The sequence below is a fragment of the Diadema antillarum genome, unplaced genomic scaffold, assembly GCF_040938485.1.
Source record: "Diadema antillarum isolate AM-2024a unplaced genomic scaffold, OU_Dant_1.0 seq00000980_RagTag, whole genome shotgun sequence".
Lineage (NCBI taxonomy): Eukaryota > Metazoa > Echinodermata > Echinoidea > Diadematoida > Diadematidae > Diadema > Diadema antillarum.
The window spans coordinates 613,889-639,844 of NW_027271820.1; the positions used below are offsets into that span (position 1 = coordinate 613,889).

General features: G+C 36.9%; 1 protein-coding gene across 1 annotated transcript; it reads right to left on the bottom strand.

Moving 5' to 3' along the window:
• Positions 1-1,611: 1,611 nt before the first annotated feature.
• LOC139742109 (tRNA dimethylallyltransferase-like) lies at positions 1,612-24,537 on the bottom strand. The gene is made up of 10 exons (XM_071652679.1): positions 24,380-24,537; positions 22,172-22,408; positions 21,044-21,672; positions 20,342-20,484; positions 19,545-19,662; positions 17,711-17,907; positions 16,557-16,663; positions 6,045-6,165; positions 4,490-4,581; positions 1,612-1,698 (listed from the first exon to the last, which is right to left on the bottom strand). Exons 1-10 carry the CDS (start codon positions 24,506-24,508, stop codon positions 1,612-1,614), a joined length of 1,860 nt encoding a protein of 619 aa, XP_071508780.1. The 5' UTR covers positions 24,509-24,537.
• Between the last annotated feature and the right edge of the window lie 1,419 nt (positions 24,538-25,956).

Below are 25,956 nucleotides of genomic sequence, written 5' to 3' on the forward strand. Positions count from 1 at the left end.
ATTTTACAGGACTATTACCAAAACTGTTACATGCTCACTGGTATATTGAATTAATCTATGTGACTGACAGATATGTCCCTTCTTTTGGATTAAGTAATGAGGGTAATGTGCTTGGGAACTACCACTGCTGCCAGTGAATTTGATCTAGATACTTTAAGACTGAGAGTCCATGGTTTTATCCACTGAGGCACAGTAGCTCTTTATAGCAGTATGTATAATGCATGAAAGAGAGTGGAGGAAGAGAATAAAACAGAGTTCAAATATGACGACCTCCTTCAATGTCTTGTTGCAGTGACGCATTGCTCTCTTTTACTTAAAACTGGGTATCTGTTTTTGTAAGTACAGGTACAGATGGTTGGTAACAGTCAGTTAGTGATGAGGGTGTTGAGTATTGCTAAAATTAAAAGCACTTAGAAAGCACAGACTTCCATCAAGCAGCTCATATCCACCCATACTGTGATTGTCAGCCTATGTTATAGTCCTAAATTCATATCACCTGCATTATTAGATTCCTTGATCATCAAAACATACTTTCATCTGTTTCTTGTATCATTATCAACTTTCCTGAAACTTTCATCCACATCCATTTACATTGTATAACTTTTTGAGTTATTTTGCAAGCAAGCAAACAGAAACACAAACTCTGGCAAAAACTTAACCTCCTTGGTGGAGGTAAAAGATCTCTTTATGTTTGGCTTGTCAAAACTCTTACCAGGCCACTGGGATAAAAATGTCATGACATGCAGTAGTGCATTTCAGCTCTTGTGATTTAATCCATATCTCTTGGGTCCTGAACCAAAATTTTACATGTTGACTTCCAATACTGAAAATGTTTGGTTCTTGATAAATGATCTGTTACTGCCTCCACACCTTCCCCTCGTTCTGTCTGTGGCCATCCGCCAATCTCTGTTGAGTAAATTTTGGTTAAATGCAATTGATGCAAGTGAACCACAAATGTGTTTATTTGGACTAGAAAATGAAAGTAGGCAGCTACTCTTTAAAATGTGAAATCATATTTCCACTACAGCTCAGGGATGCCAAGTTCAAAAAAATTTTATGAGTGAGATTTTCATGACTCAGCATCTCGGCATGCTAATGTGCGCGCGAGCAAGGGTGTGGGAGGTGTTTTCCCCCCTTGAACCTTCCACGGTAGGGAGCTTTTTCAATTTTTAGCTCTTAATGGTGCGATCAGTTGCATACTTAAGTGACTATTTTTTACTTATTTTGAAAGACAAAAGGAAAATATACCTTCATTTGCAACTATCACTTTAATCTTTTGAGCTATGCTCATTATTATAGGCCCAAGTTGCAGACTTAGCCGATGCGTGAGAAAAATGGGTGCCATGCGTGAGATCGTGAGATGGCCCCTAGATGCTCGAGGCTCACGCAAAATGCGTGAGACTTGGTAGCTCTGACAGCTGTGCCAGTAGTTGACTGGAATCATTCTTAGGAGTAATGATACAAAGTGCTTCACTCAGATTACTCCTATGGGAACCCAGGGGTGAAGCCAATACTATGTCAATTTCAAAGATATTCATTTCCATATACACAAGCAGTATTATACTCAATTGTAATAGAGATACACTTGTATCTATGTATGATATAGCTTATTCAGGACAAAGCAGTGATAGCCTGATAGGACACTCTGAGGGAAATAAGTTTGGATGGAACCCAAAAGGTTGAAATTGATGTGCTCATCTTCTTTAAATGCAATGTATGTGTATAAATTGATGTGAACTTGTCAACTAATCACATCAATTGTGCCGTGATAAAACATTTCCGGTAACACAATGATTTTTGTCTATAAATTACAGTCAAAGGCATAGAAAGCAAATGATGTGGCCTCCTTTGCTGAGATTAGCCAAGCACACTTCCATAGAGTTCTGTTAAGTCTCCTGTTAAGACATGGTGGCCCAACCAGGCAGCTGAAATTTACCATTGATTTTTATATTTCTCTTTATTTCAGGCCACTACCTTTCTCTTAAAGTGCCACCAAAATTTCAAGTTTAAGGATACACTGTATAGAGAGAGAGAAAAAATGAGCCGTGGTACTGTTACATATGTGTGACAATGAATGAAAGCAGAAAAAATTGTTTGTAGCAGTCATGCAATACTTTTGAAGATTCTACTGTAACTATGTGAAGACCCAAGTGAAATTGATAAAATATCTTTGCAAACCTATTTCTTTAAAACATGACAGATGCATTCTTGAGAATTTTACTGTGATGTGACTTTATTTCATACTCTGATGCAGCAAAATATTAATAAATTACGAATTGATGAAATGTACAATGCAAATCTTGGTGTAAACATTAGCGTGGAGTCCGTATCCATGTTTTTGTTTGTACAGTAATCTGTCTCTATTTCCCTTTGGCTCACAAGTCTTGTTCTTCTGTAATAATTCTCACTCATGAATTGTTTACATCTATCCTAACCAAGTTTGTGAATTACGCATGCCTGGAGTTGAAGGTATATTGCTATGTCCATGGTTTTCACCTACAATTACAAGAGCACACACACACACACACACACACACACACACACACACACACAAATGGTGAAAAAAATGTGTAATTATATATATATATATATGTATATATATATATATATATATATATATGTATATACGATGTATATTCAAGAGTCAGAGAGGAATTTTTTTTTTGTTTCACAAAATATAGTTCAGTTATTACATCAGCCCATGGTGCACTTGAATTTATGTCAATAGGGTACATGTACAAAGAAAGTCAACACATCTTTTCTGTATTTTCTCACAAAAAAACGTGCACAATCCAGTCAGTGGGTCAAAGTTGGATGTGTTGAAGAAAAAAATATGGTCACACTGGTGTGGAACACATGACAAAGTGTAGTGTGATCTAGGAGATGTAAATACCTCTTGGCAATGCACATGTCTCATACAACCAGCATAGAGTAACTTTGAGTCCTCCATAGTAGGAAAGGTCATAAAGTAACCACACGTCATACCTTTCTGCTGGCCAGTCACATTCAATGGATTCATTGGCAAGAAGAAAGGAGCATCTCATCCGGGCTCAATTTCATAAAGAGTTCATACGATAGCAACTCTTGCTAGGAAGACAATTGTCATGGTAACGACTAGAATCCAGCTTACTGATTGGCTGTTGCTATAGGAAGTTGCCATTCAAGCAAGAGTTGCTATCCTAGCATCTTTTATGAAATGAGGACCAGGTCCTATACTCACAACCCAACCTATCACTGCCAGTTTTCTTTCCCCCAATTATCTCATTTTTCATTATCCATATCCACTGCTTCTCTCCAGACATCTAACTCATATCACTCCTCTTCCAGCCAGGCACAGTTTTTAATTTAGGTCCATGTTTTCAAGGCACACTGAGCCCCCATGAATCATGATGTACTCACATTAATAATGAACCTGGTTATGACAAAATTCTTGAGGCAAACAAAGGAAAAATTCAGGTCTCAAACTATAATCTAAATACACGATGTACATGCATGTATCTTCATATACTTACTGTTTGGCTACAACAAAATTTCAATTTAACAAAAGAAAACTGCTAGTCCCAAGGACTTCGTTAGAATGGGAGTTGCCTGTATAATACATGTACACCTGCCAGCAGTGTATGTCATAAAACATTGATGGGTAAAGAAGCAGTAGAAAACACTGTTGTTCTGATATGAAATTTGCCATGTAATTTATTGTGTATACATATTTGAGGCAGTCACACATATGCCTCTAGTCTACCCGTATGCAATGTACAAAGAGAATTGAAACATGATGTTGAGTCTTCATGCATTCCAGTATATCAATATATATTAAAGCAAATTATCTCACTTTTACTTCTTCACAATTTTATGCCCACGAGTCCTGCTCCAAGGCCTCAATATGAAGAAATTCCCTTGCCCATCTACAGGGCAATTCCTTGTGCATTTGGTGAAAATCTGATTGTTCATTTTTGGAGGTGACATGAAAGATTATCTTTCTCCTCTGGGTCTATGGTCCACTCCAGTCACTTTCAAGAACAACTTGATTCCTTCACCAATAACTGCTTCAATATGAGATGTCCAGCTGGGTTTGGAAAAGAAAATGGTGGAGACTAGCACACTACTGTCCCATTGTGGCTCTGTACTGTACATAGGTTCCTAGTAGGACTATGTGCCATTACAGCATAATTGTATTCTCAGCCCCAGAGAGAGAGATTTCCATCAAGGTCTGTTATTTAACTTACAATGGAGTCATAATATTTTGCATCAAAGCAGTTTTCTCTGTCTTCGTGCACATGACTTGGGTAAGATTAACTCCCCTTACATAGCCATATACCTTGAAAACAAGTACAGTGTATAAGTGAAACATCAACATACATGTACATGGTGCTTCCGTCAGTCCACCCTGTATTGCCAAAGCTGCATAGAATCTTCATGAATATAATTTTCTATTGTAATTTGTGTATCAGACATGAGACTGTGATGGCATTGCTTCTGTGTTTGTCACTGATGTTGGTCTGTTTGACTGTTCCCTGTCCATCAGATCTCTCAGCTTTTTCTTCCTTGCTCGTTTTTGGTGCCTCCTTGATTTAAGATGACCTGTCAACCACAAATATACATGTACAGACATCATGCATCAACATATTTCATAAAAGGAACATCACATGTAAAGCACTGTAAATGCAGATTTATAATATACCTTGGTATTATAAACAATACACTTGCCTGAAGATCATTTGTGAATCACTTAAAAGCAAAATCAGGTAAGTTTCACTCATGCCAGTTGATTTGCATGAATGTCAAAGGCTTATAAATTCTCTAGCATACATACACTAAGGACAGTGTTACTACAAAGTGATATATGTTCTATTACCTAACTGGACACTAGAAGGTGCAATTCTAGTGGGGGAGGGGGCCTGATACTCATTTAAGTCAATATAAAGTCGAAATTGATGCAACCTCCATGTTAGGCTTTTTCATTAAAAGACCCACCTCTTCTAGGCCATATCAAAAATCATCTGCTGCCAGCAAAGCTACTTAATGAATTGCCCTAATTCCCTATTCCAAAGAATTGATTCCAACTTAAAAGAAAGAAGAAAAAAAAGATGAATAAGTTGATTTTTTTTCTTTCAGGGCCTCAGGCCTCTATGCATTCCCACAATACATCTACAAAGTAGTATGAAACTTAAATCTTCCATAGAATTGAATATCCCCTTTTTTGGTAAGATCTGCCAATCATGATTAAGAAGCATTCAAAACAACAACAACATGACAGCAAAACAATACACAGAACACACTTTTGTATTATCCAAGCATCTATGGTGCACTGCATAATCAAAATATTTGATATTGACATGGATTCAAGGAATGTGCTAGAATGCACAAACACAAAGTGAGTATGAACAGATAAAAGCATCAGAAGAGTAGAACAAGTGTAACAGCTCTTGGCCAACAATTACAAAGCAATGCTTACAAAGGGAACAAAACAGTTTTTACATGACTGATGTATAAGTATGAGGATCATACCAAAGGAGATTAAAGGGACTGTACAGTACTGGTTGAGGTGAAGATTCGGGTTTATAACACTCCTTAGTGGGATAAAGAAAAAACCTCTTATGATATAAGAAAGAGCATGTAATTTTAAGAGGGATTCAACATTTATTTCATGAAAATTGGTGTTGAAATGGCTGAGATATCCCAAAAAAGTGATAATAATAGAAGGAGACAGGCCACGCCTTTTATTAGGATCTCTTTGTTTCACGTTGTTTTTGGATATCTCAGCCAATTCAAAACCAATTTTCATCAAATAAACTTTCGATACCCCTTAGAAGTGCATGCTCTTTGACATCTTATAGAGTGATTTCTGAATATCTCGCAAAACGTTAAAAGCTAAATCCTCACCTCAACCAGAACTGTACAGCCTTTTTAAATTGTTCATCACTTCCTCGAATTTGATAATTAGGGTCAAGATATCATTCAGAAAAGGCAACTGGTTTATTTGTTTCCAAGGTCTTTGAAGAATACCACCTGTAGTAGCATGTTGCTGCAGAGAACTCACTCACCTTCCCATTGTTGCACACCTACAAAGTGTCTTCCATCACACACATCACAGACAAAGGTTTGAGTAGTAGTGACTACTTCTGGCTCCTCACATGGCAGGGCAGCTAACTCTGGTTCCTTGCCCTGGAAAGTTTTATATTTGATTCAATCAAGATTGACTTTGTCATTTCAGTCAATAACAAATCTCACTGTAAAATCACTTTCATGTCACCAACGTAGGATACACTATGTGAGGAATAATTTTTAGTATTGTTTGATGGAAATAAAAAATTAAAAAGGAATATATACATGTATGCACAGATCTGTTCTACTCTCAACATCAAGCACAAGAAACATCATGCAACATGTAAGAATGCAGAGTTTGGACAATACATCAAAACCAAATTCTGACAATGCAATTACTGATATTTTAGTAAAAACAACACTATCAAATTACTTCCAAATTCTCATATCAGTTCTTTGACTTCAACTGCAAATGCTGGTGATATACTAGTATTTGAATATCTAAATATTTAGAATTCCACGTAACCAACATACCTGGATGTAAACTCTGTTACCATGACTATGCAAAAAAGCTAGATGAGAGTGCACCTCTTAAAAACAGTGGACTAAAGTATAGCATGTCCATCAAATTTATTTGATTTTGGTAAATTTATCCATCCATGTGTATCTAATTCTACAATCTGAACTTAGTCTAACACAAGTTGATCAGTGTCATGTGACAGGTTTTAAGAGAGGCAAGTCTTCATTTCAACAGTCAGTAAGGTAAGGATGGATGTTACCCCAAAAGTACTGTAGCTTGCACATGAAGACTGCAGGCCTACTCATAATAAATGAGAAAGTCACAGTGCTATGTTGACAGGCAAGTCATATTCAAATTCAAATTCAAAGTTTATTTCATTTTCCGACATAACATATGTTTCACTTCTTTTGATAACAGAGAACAAGGTAAATAGAACATAGTGAAATGAAAAGACTGTACAATAATTGAGGACCTTTAGTAATCATACATTGTATAGTAAAAAAGAAACAGAAGTGATCGAAATGAAGTACATGTATACCGTGCGAAAAATGGAGGGACCCACTAAAAAGACAGAGCTTGTAGTGTGTGGGCCCCTCTGGAGAAGAACATTGATGGAATCGAATCATCGTAGATACAAAAGATAACAAAGTGGAAGAAGTCTGGATACAAAAGATAATAAAGTGGAAGATGTCTGGAAGCCCACTAAAAATTAGATTACCATATATACACTTTCATAGACGCGAACAAACATGAAACAGGACTAGACAACGAGACAACTACTGAAAAAAAAAGGTTGTACAAGACAAACGGAATGGACAAGACTGACAAACTGAAGACAAAATAGCAGACAAAAATGCACAACAGAAACAGAAACAGAACAACAGAAACAGCGATCTTCGGCAGAAGCATGCCAAGAGAATAAGAGGATAGTTGTAGGGGAAAAGTAATATTTTGACGCCTGAAATAAGACAAGAAAATAGAAAATAGAGGGACGTATGAACAGGAGTCACATACGGAAAGTCAACTTCAAGACGCTATGGGCAAAATGGCATAGGTGACAACATTGCGAGCATCCAGGAAAAAGATACCATTAATTCTTTGAAGAGGGGACAAAGTGAGCAGGTAAGTGTAACTGAGAAAAAAGGCCAAATGGTTAATTCGGTATTGTAGAGTCGTACGATTGCAATAAAAAAGACTTCAGTCTCCTCTTGAAAGAACATATGGATGGAGCGTTTTTTATGTCTTGATTCAAAGAATTCCAATAATTTGGGCCTACATAAATAAGTGTGTTTTTAGCAAAAATCGTTCTTAAAAGAGGTAAGTGAAATTCATTGGAACGCCTAGTAGGATATTCATGAAATGATTGATTTTTTAGGAACATAGAGTCAAAAATAGACGGAAGCAAGTTATTACAATACTTGTACATAAATTGCCCTAAATTAAACAAAAACAAATCTGCAATTTTTAAGAGCTTGTTGGAGGCAAACAACATATTTGTATGAGAACGTACAGGGGAATAACAGATAACACGTAGAGCTTTCTTTTGTAAGAGGAACACTCTCTCTAATAAATTCTGATGCGTGTTGCCCCAAACTAATATTCCATAATTAAGATGAGGCAATATTAACGACGAATATAGCATAAGTAATGATTTTTGTGGAATATGAAATTTCAATCTATTTACAATGCCTATATTACGTGAAATTATATTGCAGACATTATCAACATGTGATTTCCAGGAAAGTTTTTCATCCACAATGACACCCAAAAATTTGATATGTGAGACTCTTTGTAGATGAGAGTCATCTAATACTATATTTGTACTTAAACTATCAACAATATTACTAAAAAGCATATATTTTGTTTTTTGAGCATTGAGTGATAGCCTATTGGCCCTGACCCAATTTGTCACTTTTTTTAATTCAATGTTAATTTTATGAACGAGAAAATCAATATCATTATGGGCAAAAAATACATTAGTGTCATCTGCAAAATGAATAAAAGAGAGGTCGTCGGATACGCGACAAAAATCATTGATATAAATAATAAACAATAACGGCCCTAAGAGACTTCCCTGTGGGACACCACATTTAACTTCTCTGACAACGGAATCATTGTTTTTAATTGTAACGAATTGTTTTCTATCAACTAAATAACTCTTGAACCACTCCAAGGCCTTCCCACGTATTCCATAATGCGATAACTTATAAAGTAAAATATCGTGATTGATAGTGTCGAAGGCCTTGGAGAAGTCCAAGAAAATACTAACTAGATGAGAATGGTTATCGATTGCGTGAACAACTCTATCAACAAAATGCAAAAGAGCATGCGTAGTACTATGTTTCTCACGAAAACCAAACTGAAAATTCGTAAAAACGTCGTGTACCTTCAAAAAATTGATCATTCTCTTGTAAATAAGTTTTTCTAAAACCTTAGACAATGACGATAATAATGAAATTGGGCGATAATTGCTGACTTCGAACTTATCGCCTGCCTTAAATATTGGGATTACTTTAGCTAATTTCATTTTATCAGGGAATACACCATTAAAAATTGACAGATTAAATATATGAGCAAGTGGATCAGCAATCGAGGAAATAACACCCTTAAGTATGAAATTATCTATCTCATCATAACCAGAACTTCGTTTATTTTCAAAAGAAGAAATTATATCAATAATTTCAAATCTGTTAGTTGGTATAAAAAATATGGAATCAGAATTACGCTGACCTAAAAATTCAGTAAAATGAGAATCTGTTGCAGGAATGTTTTGAGCATAATTTTCGCCTATTTTTGAAAAATAAGAATTAAAAATATTTGCAATATGAAGAGGATCATTAATCGATTCATCATTCAATTTAATTTTATCAATGTCAGAGTGTTTACTCGGAACATTCATGGCCTGTTTTAGGACTTTCCAAGTATTTTTCATATCAAACTTATATTTCGATAATTGCTTAAAGTAATATCTTTTCTTTTCAGAACGTAAAATCATTGTCAAAGTATTTTTATATGATGTATATCTATTCTTCGATCGCTCAGTTTTTTCCAATTTGTACTTGTAATACAAACGATTTTTCCTATTAATTGAACGAAGAATTGATCTGGAAATCCAAGGTAATCTAGGTGTCTTTTTATACTCTGTTCTATTTCTTTGTTTTGGGATTACATCATCTAAATGATGATTAAAAGTTTCCATAAAATTACAAAAGGATATATTAACATCATCGCTGCCAAATACTCCTGACCAGTCAGCATTCTCCAGGGCCACATCAAAACTAGCTAACTTTTCAGGTGAAACTCTACGTCTAAACAAAAGAGGTGAAATAGGTTTAATATTAGCTGGTGTTTTAAGAGTAAAACAAGTCATTATTGGAAAATGATCAGTCATATCTGAAAGGATTATAAAAGAGTCAGGGAGGGGTAGAATATTACAAAACAAGTTGTCAATGAGGGTGGCAGAGCGATCTGTAACACGTGTGGGTTTAGAAATAAGAGGAAGAAAGGACGAGGACAGAAGTGTGTGAAGAAAATCACTAGAGATATTATCATGCTCAGACTTCAGCAAATCTATATTGAAATCACCGAGTAAAAAGCAATCCTTATTTCGGAAAACGTGTGAATTATCAAGATCTGAAAAATAAGTTAAAAAATCATTGGCGTTTGAATTAGGAGGTCTGTATATAATGCCTACCATAAGATTTCTACATCCTGGGATAAGAATTTCTATAAACAAAGATTCAACAACATTGTCCATTCTAGAAATATCTTCATGAACAATAGTATCAAAGGAACGTGATATGTACAATGCAACGCCCCCTCCATTCTTATCAAGCCTATTGTTAACAAACAAATTATAACCCTCAATTGCGAAATAATTTTCTGTATTGGAAGCTAACCATGTCTCACTTAATCCGATAACGGATAGCGACTGGCTTGCATCAGATTCTAATAGAAATTTTAAATCATCAAAATGTTTATTCAAACTCCTTATATTTAAATGTAACAAAGAAAACGTGTCCTCAGAAAAATTATGAATCATATCTTTGCATTGATTCACTGTAATATAATTGCACAACATATTTTGAGTGAAATCATTACTAAGATCATGAGGCAATTCATTTGCAGCTGTATTCAGGCTATCGGTAACAAAATCATTGTAAGGGGTGGTTCGTGTACTGGTTAACCCACTAACTGGGTCAGAATCTAAGCTTGTGTTCCTAAACAATTCAAAAAAATCATCGTTCGATACGGAATGAAATGGAGCATTCAGAAAATTAGCCATAATTAAAAATACGAGACGAATTTTTAAAAGTCTGCGTTATTAACAAAACTAGGATGTCGTGAATAAGTGGACGATACAAGAAAATACCCAGTCGCCGGGATGTGGCAAGACGCTGGAGTAATCTACGAACATGGGTGACGTCAAAATTATGATAAGCAGAAGATCGCTGAAGAGACGTAGAACGTGAAACGAGAAAGGGCTGAACAAGGTAAGTAAGAACACTGAGAAGCATGGACAGAAAAAGACATAGAACACACACAACATAATAAGAATAAATCCAGTCTCTCTGTGGGCTTCCGAGACGACAGCAAAAACATACATACACAAAAATTTGAGCCGACATTAGACAAGGACAAACGTGGCTTGGCTATTACATTCGATCAATTTCCGGATCATCAATAATATACGATAAGTACAGAATAGCTCCAAAAACCCCAGGCCAATAATGTACCTTCTCGGGCACTTGTCAGCACACCGCAGGTCTGAATACGAAACATAATTATTTTCACACCAATGCCGCCAATGGCATCATTATAACAGTGGTAGTGTGTGTATGCATGGCGTGTGTAAGCAGTGTTTTAACATGCGAGAGTATGATTGTGCTTGAGAGTGTGAGATTTGGGTGTGTGTGTGCGTGTGTGTGTGTGTGTGTGTCTTAACGTGTGTGTGTTTGATGTGGGCGTGGCTGCGAGTGTAGGCAGATAAGCAAAGGGTTCGGTTCAGTGCAGACGATACTGGGACCGTACAAGTGAACAATTGCTGTACAAGCAAGTACTGTACTTCACATTACACCAGTTTGGCAGAATGATGAGTACGCAGGAGTTGTGCGCATATGAATATGCAGACAAGCGATAAAGATCTAACGTACGGATAAAAACTTGTAACTTTTCCAAAAATTGTCACAATTAAGAGGGGGATCAGACTTGTAGTAATAATCATCTCAAAAACAAAATGGATGGGGGGGGGGGGGTCGTTTATAAAATGCAATATATTCCTCAACTGGTCGAAGTACAACCCAACAAGGAATACACATGTATTGAAAATATGATACAGACAAATGAAGTTAATACACACTACAGACACAATCAGTTGGAACCCCTGGAAATCTTTTGTTCCATTGTGTAAATATGGTGGGGGGGGGACACTCGCAACTGCATAGCATTTCGGCGCTGAAAAAATGAAATTCACTATTGTCGTGTACAAGATATCACTGCAATATTCATGTATATCATTCATTACATCATAACATCAAGTTTGCGTAATTCCCCAACACCAACAAAAAATAAATAAAAAGAAAGAAATCCGAACAGTTACATAAATCTAAATTCGTAAATCCAATTCATCTCTAATTTTACAGGATTTTCAATTAAAGCATACCACAACATATATTGTTAAACAAAACAATATTTTGTTGGCATTACCTTATATATGTATATATATTTTTTTGAAAATAGAGGAGAAAACTTATGACCAGTAGAATTATCTATCCTGATTGCACTGTTATGTTTTGCAAAATAATCAAAATTATATGGATATCCTCATCAGACCCGACGGCAGTTGCTGTCAGAAAAACAGTCGAAAACACAACCGCAAACAATATCATATTGTTAGACAATAACATCACATTGATAAACGACATATCCTATTGCTAGACAAAGCAATACTTTGTTGACATTTCCATATATATATTTTTTTTTGGAAAAAAAAATAAAGGGGAAATAACTTGTAACCAGTGAGAATATTCATCCTGATAACATTTCCATATATATATATTTTTTTTTTGGAAAAAAAAAATAAAGGGGAAATAACTTGCAACCAGTAACAATATTCATCCTGATTACACTGTAATGATTTGCAAAATAATCAAATTATAGGTATTCTCAATTCAGACCTGACGGCAATTGTCGTCAGAAACACGGTCAAAAACACAGCCGTAAACAATATATCATTTTGTCACACTATACATCATATTGCCGAACAACACTGTTAGGCAAAGCAATATCTTGTTGGCGTTTCCTTACATTCTTTTTTGAAAAAGGGAAAAAAACTTATAACCAATAACATTGTTAATCCTGATTACACTGCAATGTTTTGCAAAATAATCAAAATCATGGATATTCTTACTTCAGACCTAACGGCACTTGCTGTCAGAAACACGGTCAATGACACAATCGAAAACCATACATTTTCATTCTAATGTCAATAAATTTCATATATATTATTTTCATTACACAAATTGATTGATCTTCAAGTGTGTTCACACGAGAACGAAACTTTACAAACGTGACAGTAATTTTCCATGTAATGTCACATTCATAACACTCTGTAAAGTTGTCTATCTGATCACATCAAACACACAGGGAATACATACTATATCAAAATGAAAATTTGAATTCCATGATCACAAAACATGAGTTTTCATCTATTAAACCATAGCAAGTTGCGCAATACAAATCCTGCATTACGCCAAAATTCATTTTTGTTATCATAATATACTCGGATTCTTTTTCAAAACGGATGTACTCCGGTTAAAAAAACAAAAACAAAAACAAACAACAAACAACAAACAACATTGCATCCAAAGTCATATCGTATGACATAAAAACGTGTCATCCTTTCATTATATTGATGTGCAACTGTTCAGACACGTTTTGTATTCAAGTAACATGCCCCCTGTATTCATTTTGTTTAACCATTCACCATAATATATATTTCACCCATCAATTATAATTCTAATGAACTTAATATACTTCCATATCAAAACTGCACCATGCATATTATCCATGATAAACCAAAGATTACTCTTACAATAATCTTCCAAAAAAGACCGAAAGCAACACAACACTATAATTGGGCTTTAGCACATCAGGTAGTTTTCCCAAAAAAGAAATACACACTTGAGAAAGTCTATTACTTAATCAAAGCTAAAAATAATTTACACAGGAAGTTCACAATAGGTTCTGATCCTTTTCAACAAAAAAAGTACACTGCGGCCTCTATATTACCCAATAAAAGAGTGTGAACATATTTGTGGAGGCCAGCCATACAACGAAAATACAAAATCCACATTATTACGCAACTAAGTTGTGTTGTAACCAGCAGATATGCGACCATGAACACACAACCAGAACGTAATACACTGTAACGTTGACTCTTGTTTTGTCAAGTTCCTAATGAACTGCAGTAGAATTTAAACAAACAATGTCCTATATTATAAATTCCAGCATTTCGGGTGAGAGTCACCTTCCTCATAATCTCGGATCCTTTTCTGAGAAGAAAAAAAAACACACCCTAATTCATGTTCCATCCAGTTGCCTCAGAGACATAAAAACCAATTTATACATTCCAGAGCATGACCGCATCACTTTGCGACTCTCAACTCAATGTTCTGTTGTTAACTATATATACATTCCCGTTACTTGGCACATAATGCCGCATATACACAGATATGCATTCGTGTTGCCACCATTTCTTTACCAAATTTACCCCCTACAAATGACCTTAACAAAACACAGTGTTACAAAATACAGTGTATCAGTTTAACCCACTACAAATGTCCATTACACAAAAACTTTGTATATTTGTGGAGGTCAAACCAAATAAACAACGACAAATATTACCCCCAAAAATCAGATTGTTTTACAGCGTTGATTGAAAAAAAAAAATGTCTCGTCCTTTATTACTAGCTGATACACAACCATAAGCACACAACCAGTACATTAAATGTGAGGTCGATGCTTGTTTGCAACCATGAATACAAACCAGTGCATGAAATACCTGTAAGGTTGATGCTTGTTTTGGCAAATCTCTAATAACCTCGAACAGAATAAAACGAAGGGCTTCATACATACTAAAATCCAAGTATTCAGCAGAGGTAAGAATCGCTTTCCTCTTTAACTCTTCTCCTTATTACAATGAATACACACTAATACATATTCAGTTCCGTTGACTCGTAACCATAGGAACCAATTTATGCACTCCATGTCTCAGCTGCATTGCTTTGCAACTTTAGAATGTCTGATCCTTCTGTTGTTATAGTTTGGGTGTTTCACATTCCCGGAACGCCGCCTGTAAGCACCCTGCGCACAAGATGCCATTTATAATGAAGTCGTGTTGCTCTTATCAGCTCACCTGAAGAATACAATGCCCAATTTGTTTACTACTAGCATTCGTGCCGACGAAAGTTACAATCATTAGCTACAACAATAACGCAGACATTGAAGACAAATTCCGATTTCCGTTTTCCAACACAGATAGGACTCGAAGAAAATTATGAATTCAAACTTGACTTAATCATTTTACTGTGTATCGCTGTACAAAGGGAAGGGAGAGCAAAACGATGGCCGCGTTTCATTTGGCAGAAATCAAACTGGTCCTGATCAATCTGAAACTCAATCTCCAACTACCCTCCATGCCGATAGCGAACCCTTTTCTCTGCATTCCAACAGAACTTTCACCCCGACCACTTTTATTCTGGTTGATTTATTTTCATTCTTCCTCATGTGATAGGCCTTTTGCTCCAACTGAAAGCGTTTCTTTTTGAGTGACGCTGGTAAGTCTGTTGCGAGCCGGAAGTTAGGTCGAGCAGGGGCTTGACCTCTCGTAGTGGCGGGACGCATATGCATTCTCTGGTACGCATTCCAAACCGCATCTCGATCAAACATGGCGCCAAACCTTACAATAATCGGGTCAGGGCCACGCCTGCTCTGTTCGTCACTACCAGCCACCGGACGTCTAGGGAGGCGGTGCGCATTCACCACAAACATTCCTTGCACTTGTTGCTCAGAAAAACCAAGCTGTTTAATTACATCTCTCACAACTTCAACAGCCTTTTCGTTTTGCCGATTTTCTACTCCATAAATCAACAAATTAAGTTTCCTGTCATGCAATTCCATTAAAAGTATCTGTTCTTTCAACTCAGCTTCCATCTTCACTCTATCTCTTTTCATCTGGGGTAAAGTGTCATTCTCAATGGTAGTAAGTCTTGCACTCGAGTCTGAAACAGCAGTTTGCAACTCAGTCAAGGTATTTCGTATGTCAGATACTTCAGTACGAATTGCATTAACGCTCACTGAAAGCGTTTCCAGTTTATCCATAATTTTTTCAGTGACCCTTGTGAATTCGGAATGGCTTAACGTACCTTCAGTCCCAGGCGCCATGGTACTGCACGACGAATGGTGCGTGGGTTGCTGCGTATCCGCTACAGAGTTTTCTTTAACCGGTTCAGTCCGTTGGCTGAGCGCGGAGGTTTCGGGAGGTGCGTCTGCTGCAGTAGCCTGTTGTAGATGTGCCCTGCCGGCTGTTGAAGTGTTGGAACTTAAAAGCTGAGTTCTGGACCTGTTTCTCAAACAGTATGGTTCTCTCGATGGTTGTAGGCTTGTATTACGTTTGCTCATAGTAGTAGTTGACGGGGAGGAGCAAGGTAGACATGTTAGACCCAGAAATAGGTCAAAATCTTAGCCAGCGCCAACACTGAACCGCCCAGTCGACTCCATGCGTGCGTATGTAACGTGTTCCATTCCCTCTCCCTGATCCCATTCCCAAATATGCATTACAACACAAGATAGAATTCCAACAAAATGTATCAAAGTCATCTCTTAAAGATTCCATGCGAAAATGTGAAATTACAATGCATTAAACATGACAATATACGACAATTATGACAATGAACAATGGTGAAAATAGCCAGATTTGTTAATTTCATACCTCCATTACAGACTGGAGTATTTCTACAGCAGGTTTGAGAACTCTGTCCTCCCACTCTGCAACATTCGTTGAATCAAGTCCATACACAGGCAATGAGGAGGTACCCCCTGTGATCAAAAAGTGACAGTCATTGATTTAAAATCTCATCTTTACCTTTGTAATATGTTCTCTTATCTTTTAATTTTTTCCATTCTTTTTGCTACTTTTGTCTGGTCTGCCAATCAACAACCAGTTTCTCCTGTTATATTTCTCTCGTTTTTGTGAATAACATCCGTTTTTCATCTACAATGTTTCTTCTGCATAGTAATTAGTATCTGTTTTGTCCTTACAAAAAAAAAAGAAAATGTGAACTTGTAGATCTAAATTAGCATTTTCAAGAAAAAATTACAAAGACTAATTATGCATGAATTGGTTACACCATTAAGCAAAGCATGACTTATATTACTTGAACCATTATCCACATTACAAACTGCAAACTGCCACTGTTCAATAGAATGGCACTTTCATTTAGAGTTCAGTAAAATGTTGCACATACTAAGGCTCTTCTTAACCCCCCTACAAAAAAGACTAACAACAACAACACATGTACACAAAGAGAGAACAATAAACACAGAAAACAGTATCTTTGTGTTTAACCCAAGAGTCCCCTCTATAAACCCTGAACTTTGCAACTGATTGACAAATTGCCCTACATCGACGTAAATAAGCACTGAATTGATCAATGTTTTAGTAGTAGCCATGATAAAAAATCATGGGTGTACATACTCGAGCAGGATTCGAACCTACGACCTCCTGATCACCGGACAGGCGTCTTCTCCACTAGACCACTGAGCTTTTGCCCGACAGCAAGTGTTGGTTCTAATTCTTATGGCATGCAGCGGGTACTGCGTAATTATTAAAATTCATGAAATTCTTCCGTCGACGGAAGAATTTCGTGAATTTGAATAACCCTGAACTTGTATCCAAAACTGTGAAGAAAAAAAAAATATATATATATATACATCAATTTTATTACCAATAGTAATCTCCACCACTGCAATCCCCATTTGGATTATTGCAATTCTGAAAAGTAAAAGGAAGAAATGAAAGACAAAGGATGCATTTTTTTTTTCTTTTTTAGATCAAGTAAAAAAGAAGGAATACAGCATCCTTACTCTTCAAGAAGCGATTCCGGACCCACTTGATTTGCCTCCTGGCATACTGTCTAGTGGCAGTCTTCAACTTTTCCACACCGTCCTGCAAGAGATGTTCTCCTTCCTCACTTTTCTTCTTCTCTTCCTCAAGAACCAGATATTGATGGAACTCCTTAAAGCCGATGGACTGGAAAATACCTTGGGTGTACAGCTCTTCCCTAAAATATCATGAAAACCAGGTATCAAAACCTATGTATGAAAGTGACGATAAGTCAGCTTGCAACAGACATGTCACATGAAAGGCATAAAGTGTCCTTCGGAAACAATCCAAATCTAAGACTTTGTTACAAGGGAGAGTCATTTGTGGTATATACAATTGGTCAATTATAATAACACTGATTGTAATTTTATATCAAAATAAAAATACTGCATTATAAATTTCATTTTGGGGAAAAGTTTAGCAATGGCACAATAGCAATTTAACACTTTTCTAACAGGAACAAACACATGTGTCCTTTCGACAGAATGACTAGTAACCACATTGTTGGGTATAAGAAGGGAGAAGAAACAGACTTTTGGAAAATCAGTTTGCTGCCATGAGAGACAGAATAGAGACAAAATGACAAACCATAGGATGGAGCTGGTACCAGGGTGGTGGGAAGAGAGGGTCTCTTCCCACCTCCCTGCTGGTACGGGGGTGGTACAGTATTGGTGGAGATGAAGATTGGGCTTTCAACTTTTTTGAGATAGCAATAAACCACTTATGAAATAGTATAAAACATACCATTCTAAGAAGACTTCAAAGTTTATTTGATGGAAATTGGTTTTGGAATGGCTGAAACATTCAAAAAACAAAGTAAACCAAAGCAATCGAAATAGAAGGTAGGTCCCACCTTTTATTATTAGGATCGCTCTTTTTGGATATCTCAGCCATATCAAAACCGTTTTTCATCAAATAAACCGCGCTCCTCCCATATTATATACGTCTTTGTCTCTGATATCTATTATTCTTGTTATGTCGGGCAAGTTACCCTCTTCTATACGCCCTGGTAGGACGCTGAACTGTGTATACTTCGTAGTTGTTTTTATTGCTCTTGTATTCTTAATTCAAAGTAAATTTTATTTGACAATAACAACACTGTATCATGTCTATGTGTGCGTGAAATGTGAATACATCACTGTAATCTATAATCATATGTACACCTGTTCGTATTTACTGTGAGTTTGATCTGGCAAGCCTGGTATCGGAAGGTTTCTATCACCCTCTTTTTCCTGCTCTTTCTGTCTCTCCTATTATCCCCCTAACCCGCGAGCATCATGTTGGACCCCCTTCTTTTATTGCATTAACGTACTGTATTATCGGTTGCCAAAGGGTCAAGCTTATAGCTTATTATTGGCGACCGTTCTGTATGGTAATTCGTAACACATGTATTGTAATGTTGTCTTAAATGCATTTGAAATCAAAATTGTTGAAATTGTTGAAACTAGCTATAATGAGTTTCATATTTGTATATCATTATGTTTGATTATGTTGAAAAAAAAAATGTAAATGTTGCCATACGGAGAATGAATAAATCGAATCAAATCAGATCAAATCAAATCAAACATTGAATTCCTCTTAAAATAACATGCTCTTTCATATTTTCTAAGAGGTTTCTCATAATCTCACTGAAAAATGATAGAAACCTGAAGTTAGGTTTCAACCAAAAGTATACAATCCCTTTAAGTCAAAGCTCAAATTTAAACTTGGAACCAACTATCCTGAAGAAAATTTGTTGATAAAACAGCAATGTGGTAGTAAAGTGCTTAATTCTATCTTTAATCAATATAAAAGTTGTGAACTAATAAAACTTACGGAGGAAATTGTCCAGAAAGTCTCCTTTCATTGTAGTCTATGTGGAAATCTTCTAACTCTTTCACCAAGCCACTGGACAGCATCTCATCAACACGTTTGTCCAATCTTGTGTCCAAGACTGTAGGGACATATAAAGACATAGTTCAGGTAACCTTCAACTAGCTACTGTTACTTGTACTTGATTAATTCACTCACAGCAATTTGTCTTCAGTAATTCCTGAATTCCTCGAAGGTATTCAGCATGTCTGCTACATTTGTCAAAGATTTTGAAAAGACTACTACTGGGTTGCCAACAGCAGGCAAAAATACACACTTACTCCCATACCAATAATATACAAATTTATGTGCCAGGACCTGTGATATAGAAGTATTTCTGCACAATCTGTTTACAAGTACCACCCTCTTTTTTCAGAAAAAATACAAGAGCTCAAAGACTATTTGAACTCTTCTCCCTTACATTGTACTTTACTCTTCCAGGGTGATATGGACAGTTAGCATTCTTCACCTGTAAGGATAGTGTAAATTTATTATGTACTTATTGAGTACATGTCTACATACAGGACAACTTCCATGTAATGCTTGTGGAGAGAAGGATGGTACCTAATATTGGCGGAAAATTACTCCCCCACCCCCCCCCCCCCCCATACAATAAAGTACTTTGACCTCTGACTTATCATTGCTATTATGCTCCTGTAGTTAAGTGTTTATACATTTCTATTCCTCTTCCCAGGTTTGAGGTACCAAAACCATAATACTGCACACAATATGAGCACAATAATTCACTTGGGATCCTATACCTCCTTGTTCACACTGGACCCAAAGCACACAGGTGTCTGGATATCTCACAGGCCCACCAAGGTGACTGCTGCCCTCTACAGACTTCTGTCTGTCAATCATCTCACTGTGAGGAATACCATGCTGCTCATAAACTTGTAAACTCCTGTCAAAGAAAAGCAAGGAAATATATAAGGATACAGTTATGAATAATTCAACACTAACGAGGAGAGAAGTTGGGATTCATCTACTCCTCCCTGATCAACAAGACTGCTTCCAACAAACAAACATACTGTTGACACAAGACCATTCAAAGCCAGATATGTAATTCTCCCTATTTTGATTTATGTTGAAAATATGACTGCATGCCCACCAAAACACATCACCATACTCAGAAAGTTTTAAATAGAATCCTGTGTCTGCAAGGCCATATTTGCCACAATAACGTACTCCTGCATCTTAACCTGTTGAGAACGGTTTGATTTTGCTACAAGATAAACTTTCCATAGACGCTTGCCCGAATATACTTGTGACTTGTCCTCAACGGGTTAATGGAAGTAGAATGTGTTGTATGTTTTCATTGGAGTGTCAGCATCATATATGTCAAATCAAACCAATCTTTTACTTGCTCAGTTTAAGTCAAGGATATATAAAAGCTTCAAGTAATGAATTAATTGTACCAATCATCTTCATATCAAATATTACACTGATATAATTTCACAAACCTTAATATTTTTCTTCTATCATTCTGATGTAATTTAGAGGCCATTTGAGGATCCACAGAGCTAAGGAGATCATGAAGCTCTCTGTTTTTCATGTGATTCACCATGACCTCTACAACCTCCATGCTGGAAATGTTCTCTAAACCATCAGAAAACTCAGCACCAGTCATTTCACTTTCAGCTTCATCTCCCTCCCCAAGACTTCCAGCATCACCAGCTTTCACTGAGCACTGTCCTGATACAACGTGGGAGTTTTGAGAACTCTCCAGCGGATTCAGGTTTGCTGTTGGTTTACTAAATTCTGGATGATCTGTATGACCTGTTGGTTGGCTGGCTGCTATATGACCTGTGTGACAATGTTCATACAGTGGTGACTGACTGGGTAGTTCTAGTGTCTTATGATGTCTTTCCATGGTTGAGGCATCTGACTGGTCACTTTGATCATCAGAGCATTGTTTTGGTTGTAGACTTTTTGAAGGATCACACTCGTGAACACATGTTGCCTTAGGTGGCCCCTTGCCAGCATCATTGGAAGTGTGATGAACTCCGTCATGACATCGTTTCCTACGCTTGAGTCTCAAATTCACCACTTCACCCTTGGATTCATAGAGAAGCTGGTCAGATCTATTGCCCTGATAATGAAGAAAAACACACACAAACACATGAGAAGAAATGTATCTTCACTGAAAATATAAACATGAACAGGCTACTCTCCAACATCATGTGTTTTATACTTTTAATTGCCTGGCAACTTACATGTATGCAGGACATTTTTTTTTTTTTATATTTCACAAGATACAATGTAAGAATTCCCTTCAGCATAGAGTATTCTTTAGTATATGTTTCACTGTAAAACAAAAGTCAGACATCCTTTGATATAATGTAGATTTTAATCAATAGAAGTTGCCTACACTCACAAGGTATATTCAACTAGATGAGACATATACCATCTTGTTGTTTTTGCCTGTTTTGCAGTGAAACTTACATTGCAGAAATATCATGGTCAATCACTTCTTCATAATCAGCATCATCAGCAGATAAGGGAATAAGGAATAAAAAATGAAGCAAAGGACTGCAATGGGCTGCTCAAGTTCTCTCTTGTTAAGGGAGGGGAGAAGGGAAATACATTACCTCATCAGCAAGCAGCACTTTCCACAAAAGAGCCTCTATGTAGTAATTTGTTCCACCAACAATAATAGGCAGATGCTCCCTGCTCAGTAATCCATCAATGATTGGTAGAGCTTGGTTCCTGAAATCTACAACAGTAAATCGCTGCAGAGGGTGAATCATTCCAAGCAGATGGTGAGGGCACTGCTCTAGTTCATCTTTCTTGACTTTATTTGTAATGATGTCAAGTCCTTTGTACACCTATTTGAGGGAAACAAAATACATACATTGTACATCTCATGTCAGCATATTTGAGAGAAATGCCATTTCAAAAACAAGCCAGATATTGTAGCAAAATAGAATACATCACAACTGCTCTGACTCTTAAAATAACCTGCTATTGCTTGAAAAAGATTACAGTGAATTGAAACCAACTAGATTTGGTTTCATAATTTGCTATGTACACTTATCATAAAACAATGCAATGAATAAAAAAAAAAAATCCTGCAGAAAACAAGGTGTCAACTGCATAGCATATTTTTTGACGTGTCCTGGTGTAGCTCAAGAGATTTGAGGCAGTTTAGTCAGCATCATGGTCATGGAAAGACATAATTGCAGACATAGGTACACCCTAAAATTAAGGCCACAATGCCATGTTTAGTAATAAGACAACAAAATAATGTTCATGCCCAGTTTGAACAGATAGTCCATCAAATCTCTTACACTGTGTGTGTGAAAAAGTCACATAAATTGAAGTGATTAGAACTGAATCCCAGCTTTCTGACAAATTCATCAATGGCCATTTGATTTTTAAGGCGTTGTCAACTTGCCTATGTGATGATACAAAACCTGCAATGACAACAAATGTTTCTAGAAAATTAATTGTCTTACTGAAGTCTTGTCCTTTGGGTTTCTACATGATTCATGAAATGAAAAGCAATATTTTGCTGACGTCTTTAATTGGTCTTTATATGAAAAAAGGGAAACAGAAACAAGAAACAAACTTGAATTCAAATAAAATTTTGATTCTGAATATGGATAAAAATAACGATTTAAGCAAAAGATGGTATTGTCTTTCTTTGTTAAGTCTCATAGTCATATTAGTTTTCTTCTTTCCATTTTGCTCATTTCTTATCTTCTTTCTCAACTACAAATTGTAGCTTTTTTCCCTTACCATAAATTTATCGAAATGTAATATGTTATAAAATTTGACACACATACATACACTCATGATGAAATAGGACCTACAAATTGTCAAATGGAAACAGTGCTGATTTAAAGGACAAGTTCACCATCATATATGTGTGGATTGAGTGAAGGCAACAATATTAGTAGAACACATCAGTGAAAGTTTGGGGAAAATCCGACAATCCGTTCAAAAGTTATGAATTTTTAAAGTATCTGTGCAATCACTGCTGGAGGAGAAGACTACTACAGTGTATGATGTCACATGCGTACAACAATATAAGGAAATTAAAAAGAGAATTTCACAAAACTTGACTTTTTGAATAAAGTGCACATTTCTTCGACATGTTACTGACGTATGTTAGGGGTAATATTATTTCCCCTGACAATTGAAAGAGAGAAGTCGAGTGTTCTTTTATTATGTGAGAAAAGTGAGAATATCTTGAATTTTCTTTATACTTTCTTTATATAGTTGTACTCATATGACATCACAAGCTATAGTAGTCTTCTCATCCAGCCGTGACTGAGCAGAAACTTCAAAAATTCATAACTTTTGAACGGATTGTCCGATTTTCCTCAAACTCTCATTGATGTGTTCTACTAATATTGCTGCATTCACTCAACCCACATGTCTATGAAGGTGAACTTGTCCTTTAAGTGGAAGAAATCCTCAATACAAAGAGTTAAACACCCTATGTGACATCTGCACATATGGGGTTGAATTACCTGGTATATGAAGAGGAACCCACCTCACCCAGATAGGATTGCATACATGTTGAATCATCTGTCAAGATATCATACACATGTACCTTCCTGAACTGCACATACTGAACTGCCACATTACATCAAAGAGTATTATATTGGGAGTGCCTTTTAATATTTGTGTTGGCATCTCACCATAACTGTATGATTTGATAACTATTTATGTCCATGGCCAGAGCCTTAACTTCCCTCCTCAAGGGCACTACCAACCTACAGATTGTGCCCCCAAATACCTGGCGTTGAAAAGCAGAACCCTCACGGCTAATGTTACGATAGAGTGCTAACCTGCATTGAATCAGCACTAATGATTTCTCCATTGAATTTGCTTGCCAACTCCAAAGCAAGCTTTGACTTGCCAGTCCCTGTAGCACCCAAAATAACGACGACTGGCAGACGACACAAAGCTGACATCATTGCATTTGTAGATCCTGTGGTTCTTTCTTCAAAATTCTTATTCAGGTCTTTATCTGGAGTAAAAAAAATGAAATAAAGAAGAGCATTTAAATACTGAACCTTGAAAAGTTGAATCAATGAATCCCTTGCAGCTGCTCAAGGAAAGCTATAATGTGATGGCGTGTGCAGAGGTGGCAGTGACACAATGATGAAGTGAAAATATTTTGAACAAGAGAAGCACTCTGAGAGCGCAGACCAAGCAGCTAATTTCCATCAATGATCTTGTTTTTCCATTGATTTCCACACATATGTATACGTATGCATGCTGAATATCGCCCAATTTCCCAATATACACTGTAGATCTAGGCTTCTAGTAACTGCGACCAGTCCCAATGCGTAGTATAACTGTGTACTAGGAGTGCCCCGGGGTTTGGCTTCTATTAACTGCAGCCAGCCCAAATGCGAAGCTCAAAACTGTGTACTACTGTACAAGGAGCGCCCCAGGGTTAGGCTTCTATAACTATGTATAAGCCTTTTGTACGCTGTAAGAGGTTGCAGCCTATTGATGGCAAGCAGGGCAATTTACTGGAAATTATGGGGACTGTTGGAGTAGACAGAAAAATCTGTCTGTCCAAAGGAGTTTTTATCATTTTTTAAAAAACTTTTACAGCTCCCATCCATAGCAGTCTCCCAGAACATATCCCCGACTAGATACAGACCGATCTTTTGTTGGTCAACTGTAGTAGTGATGGAGCTGTTATTGCAGTATTTAGTAGGTAGAGGGTCTACTAGATCCATGAATTCCAAATCTAGGCTAATCATGGGTAGAAGGAATAGTTCTTCTTCTTCTGTCGCGACTGTCGCGTGTCGACTAGCGGCTAGAGCTATAGTATAGTTTTACTAATCTAGTATTAGTATATACGTAGTATGACTAGAATAGTTAGATCTAACAGTTAGACCTTTACGACCATGACGACATACATACATGTATGAGCAGCAGAGACTCCAACTCTCCCGCTTTCGACAGGAGATCTCCCGCCGAAAGCCCATTATTGCAAAATCTCCCGTTCTCCCGCTTGAAATTGAAGTTCTCCTGCCCTGGCTCTGTGTCTCCCGCTTGAAATGATTTCTTGCTTATTGCCATTGTATGTTGAAAGATAAGCCTTAGATAGCATGAGAGAGCATCTATTCCAGAACCCTAGACCCGGTCCTGGACCCCACCCGCAAGGAACTTCGCGCTTCGTGCACATCAAGTTGGAGTCTCCCGTTTGCTAGGGGTTTTAGGCGGGAGAATCTCCAGATGAGAAGGTGCTTGGGGTTGGAGTCTCTGGAGCAGGGAGGTGGGAACAATTCCACCTCACTGATATGAGCAGGCACTCCAGTGTCTTCAGGTGTTCTTGGAAATTACATTGCACCGGTAAAGACTAAAGGTAAATCTGGACTCATATCATCATCATCATCAGACATCA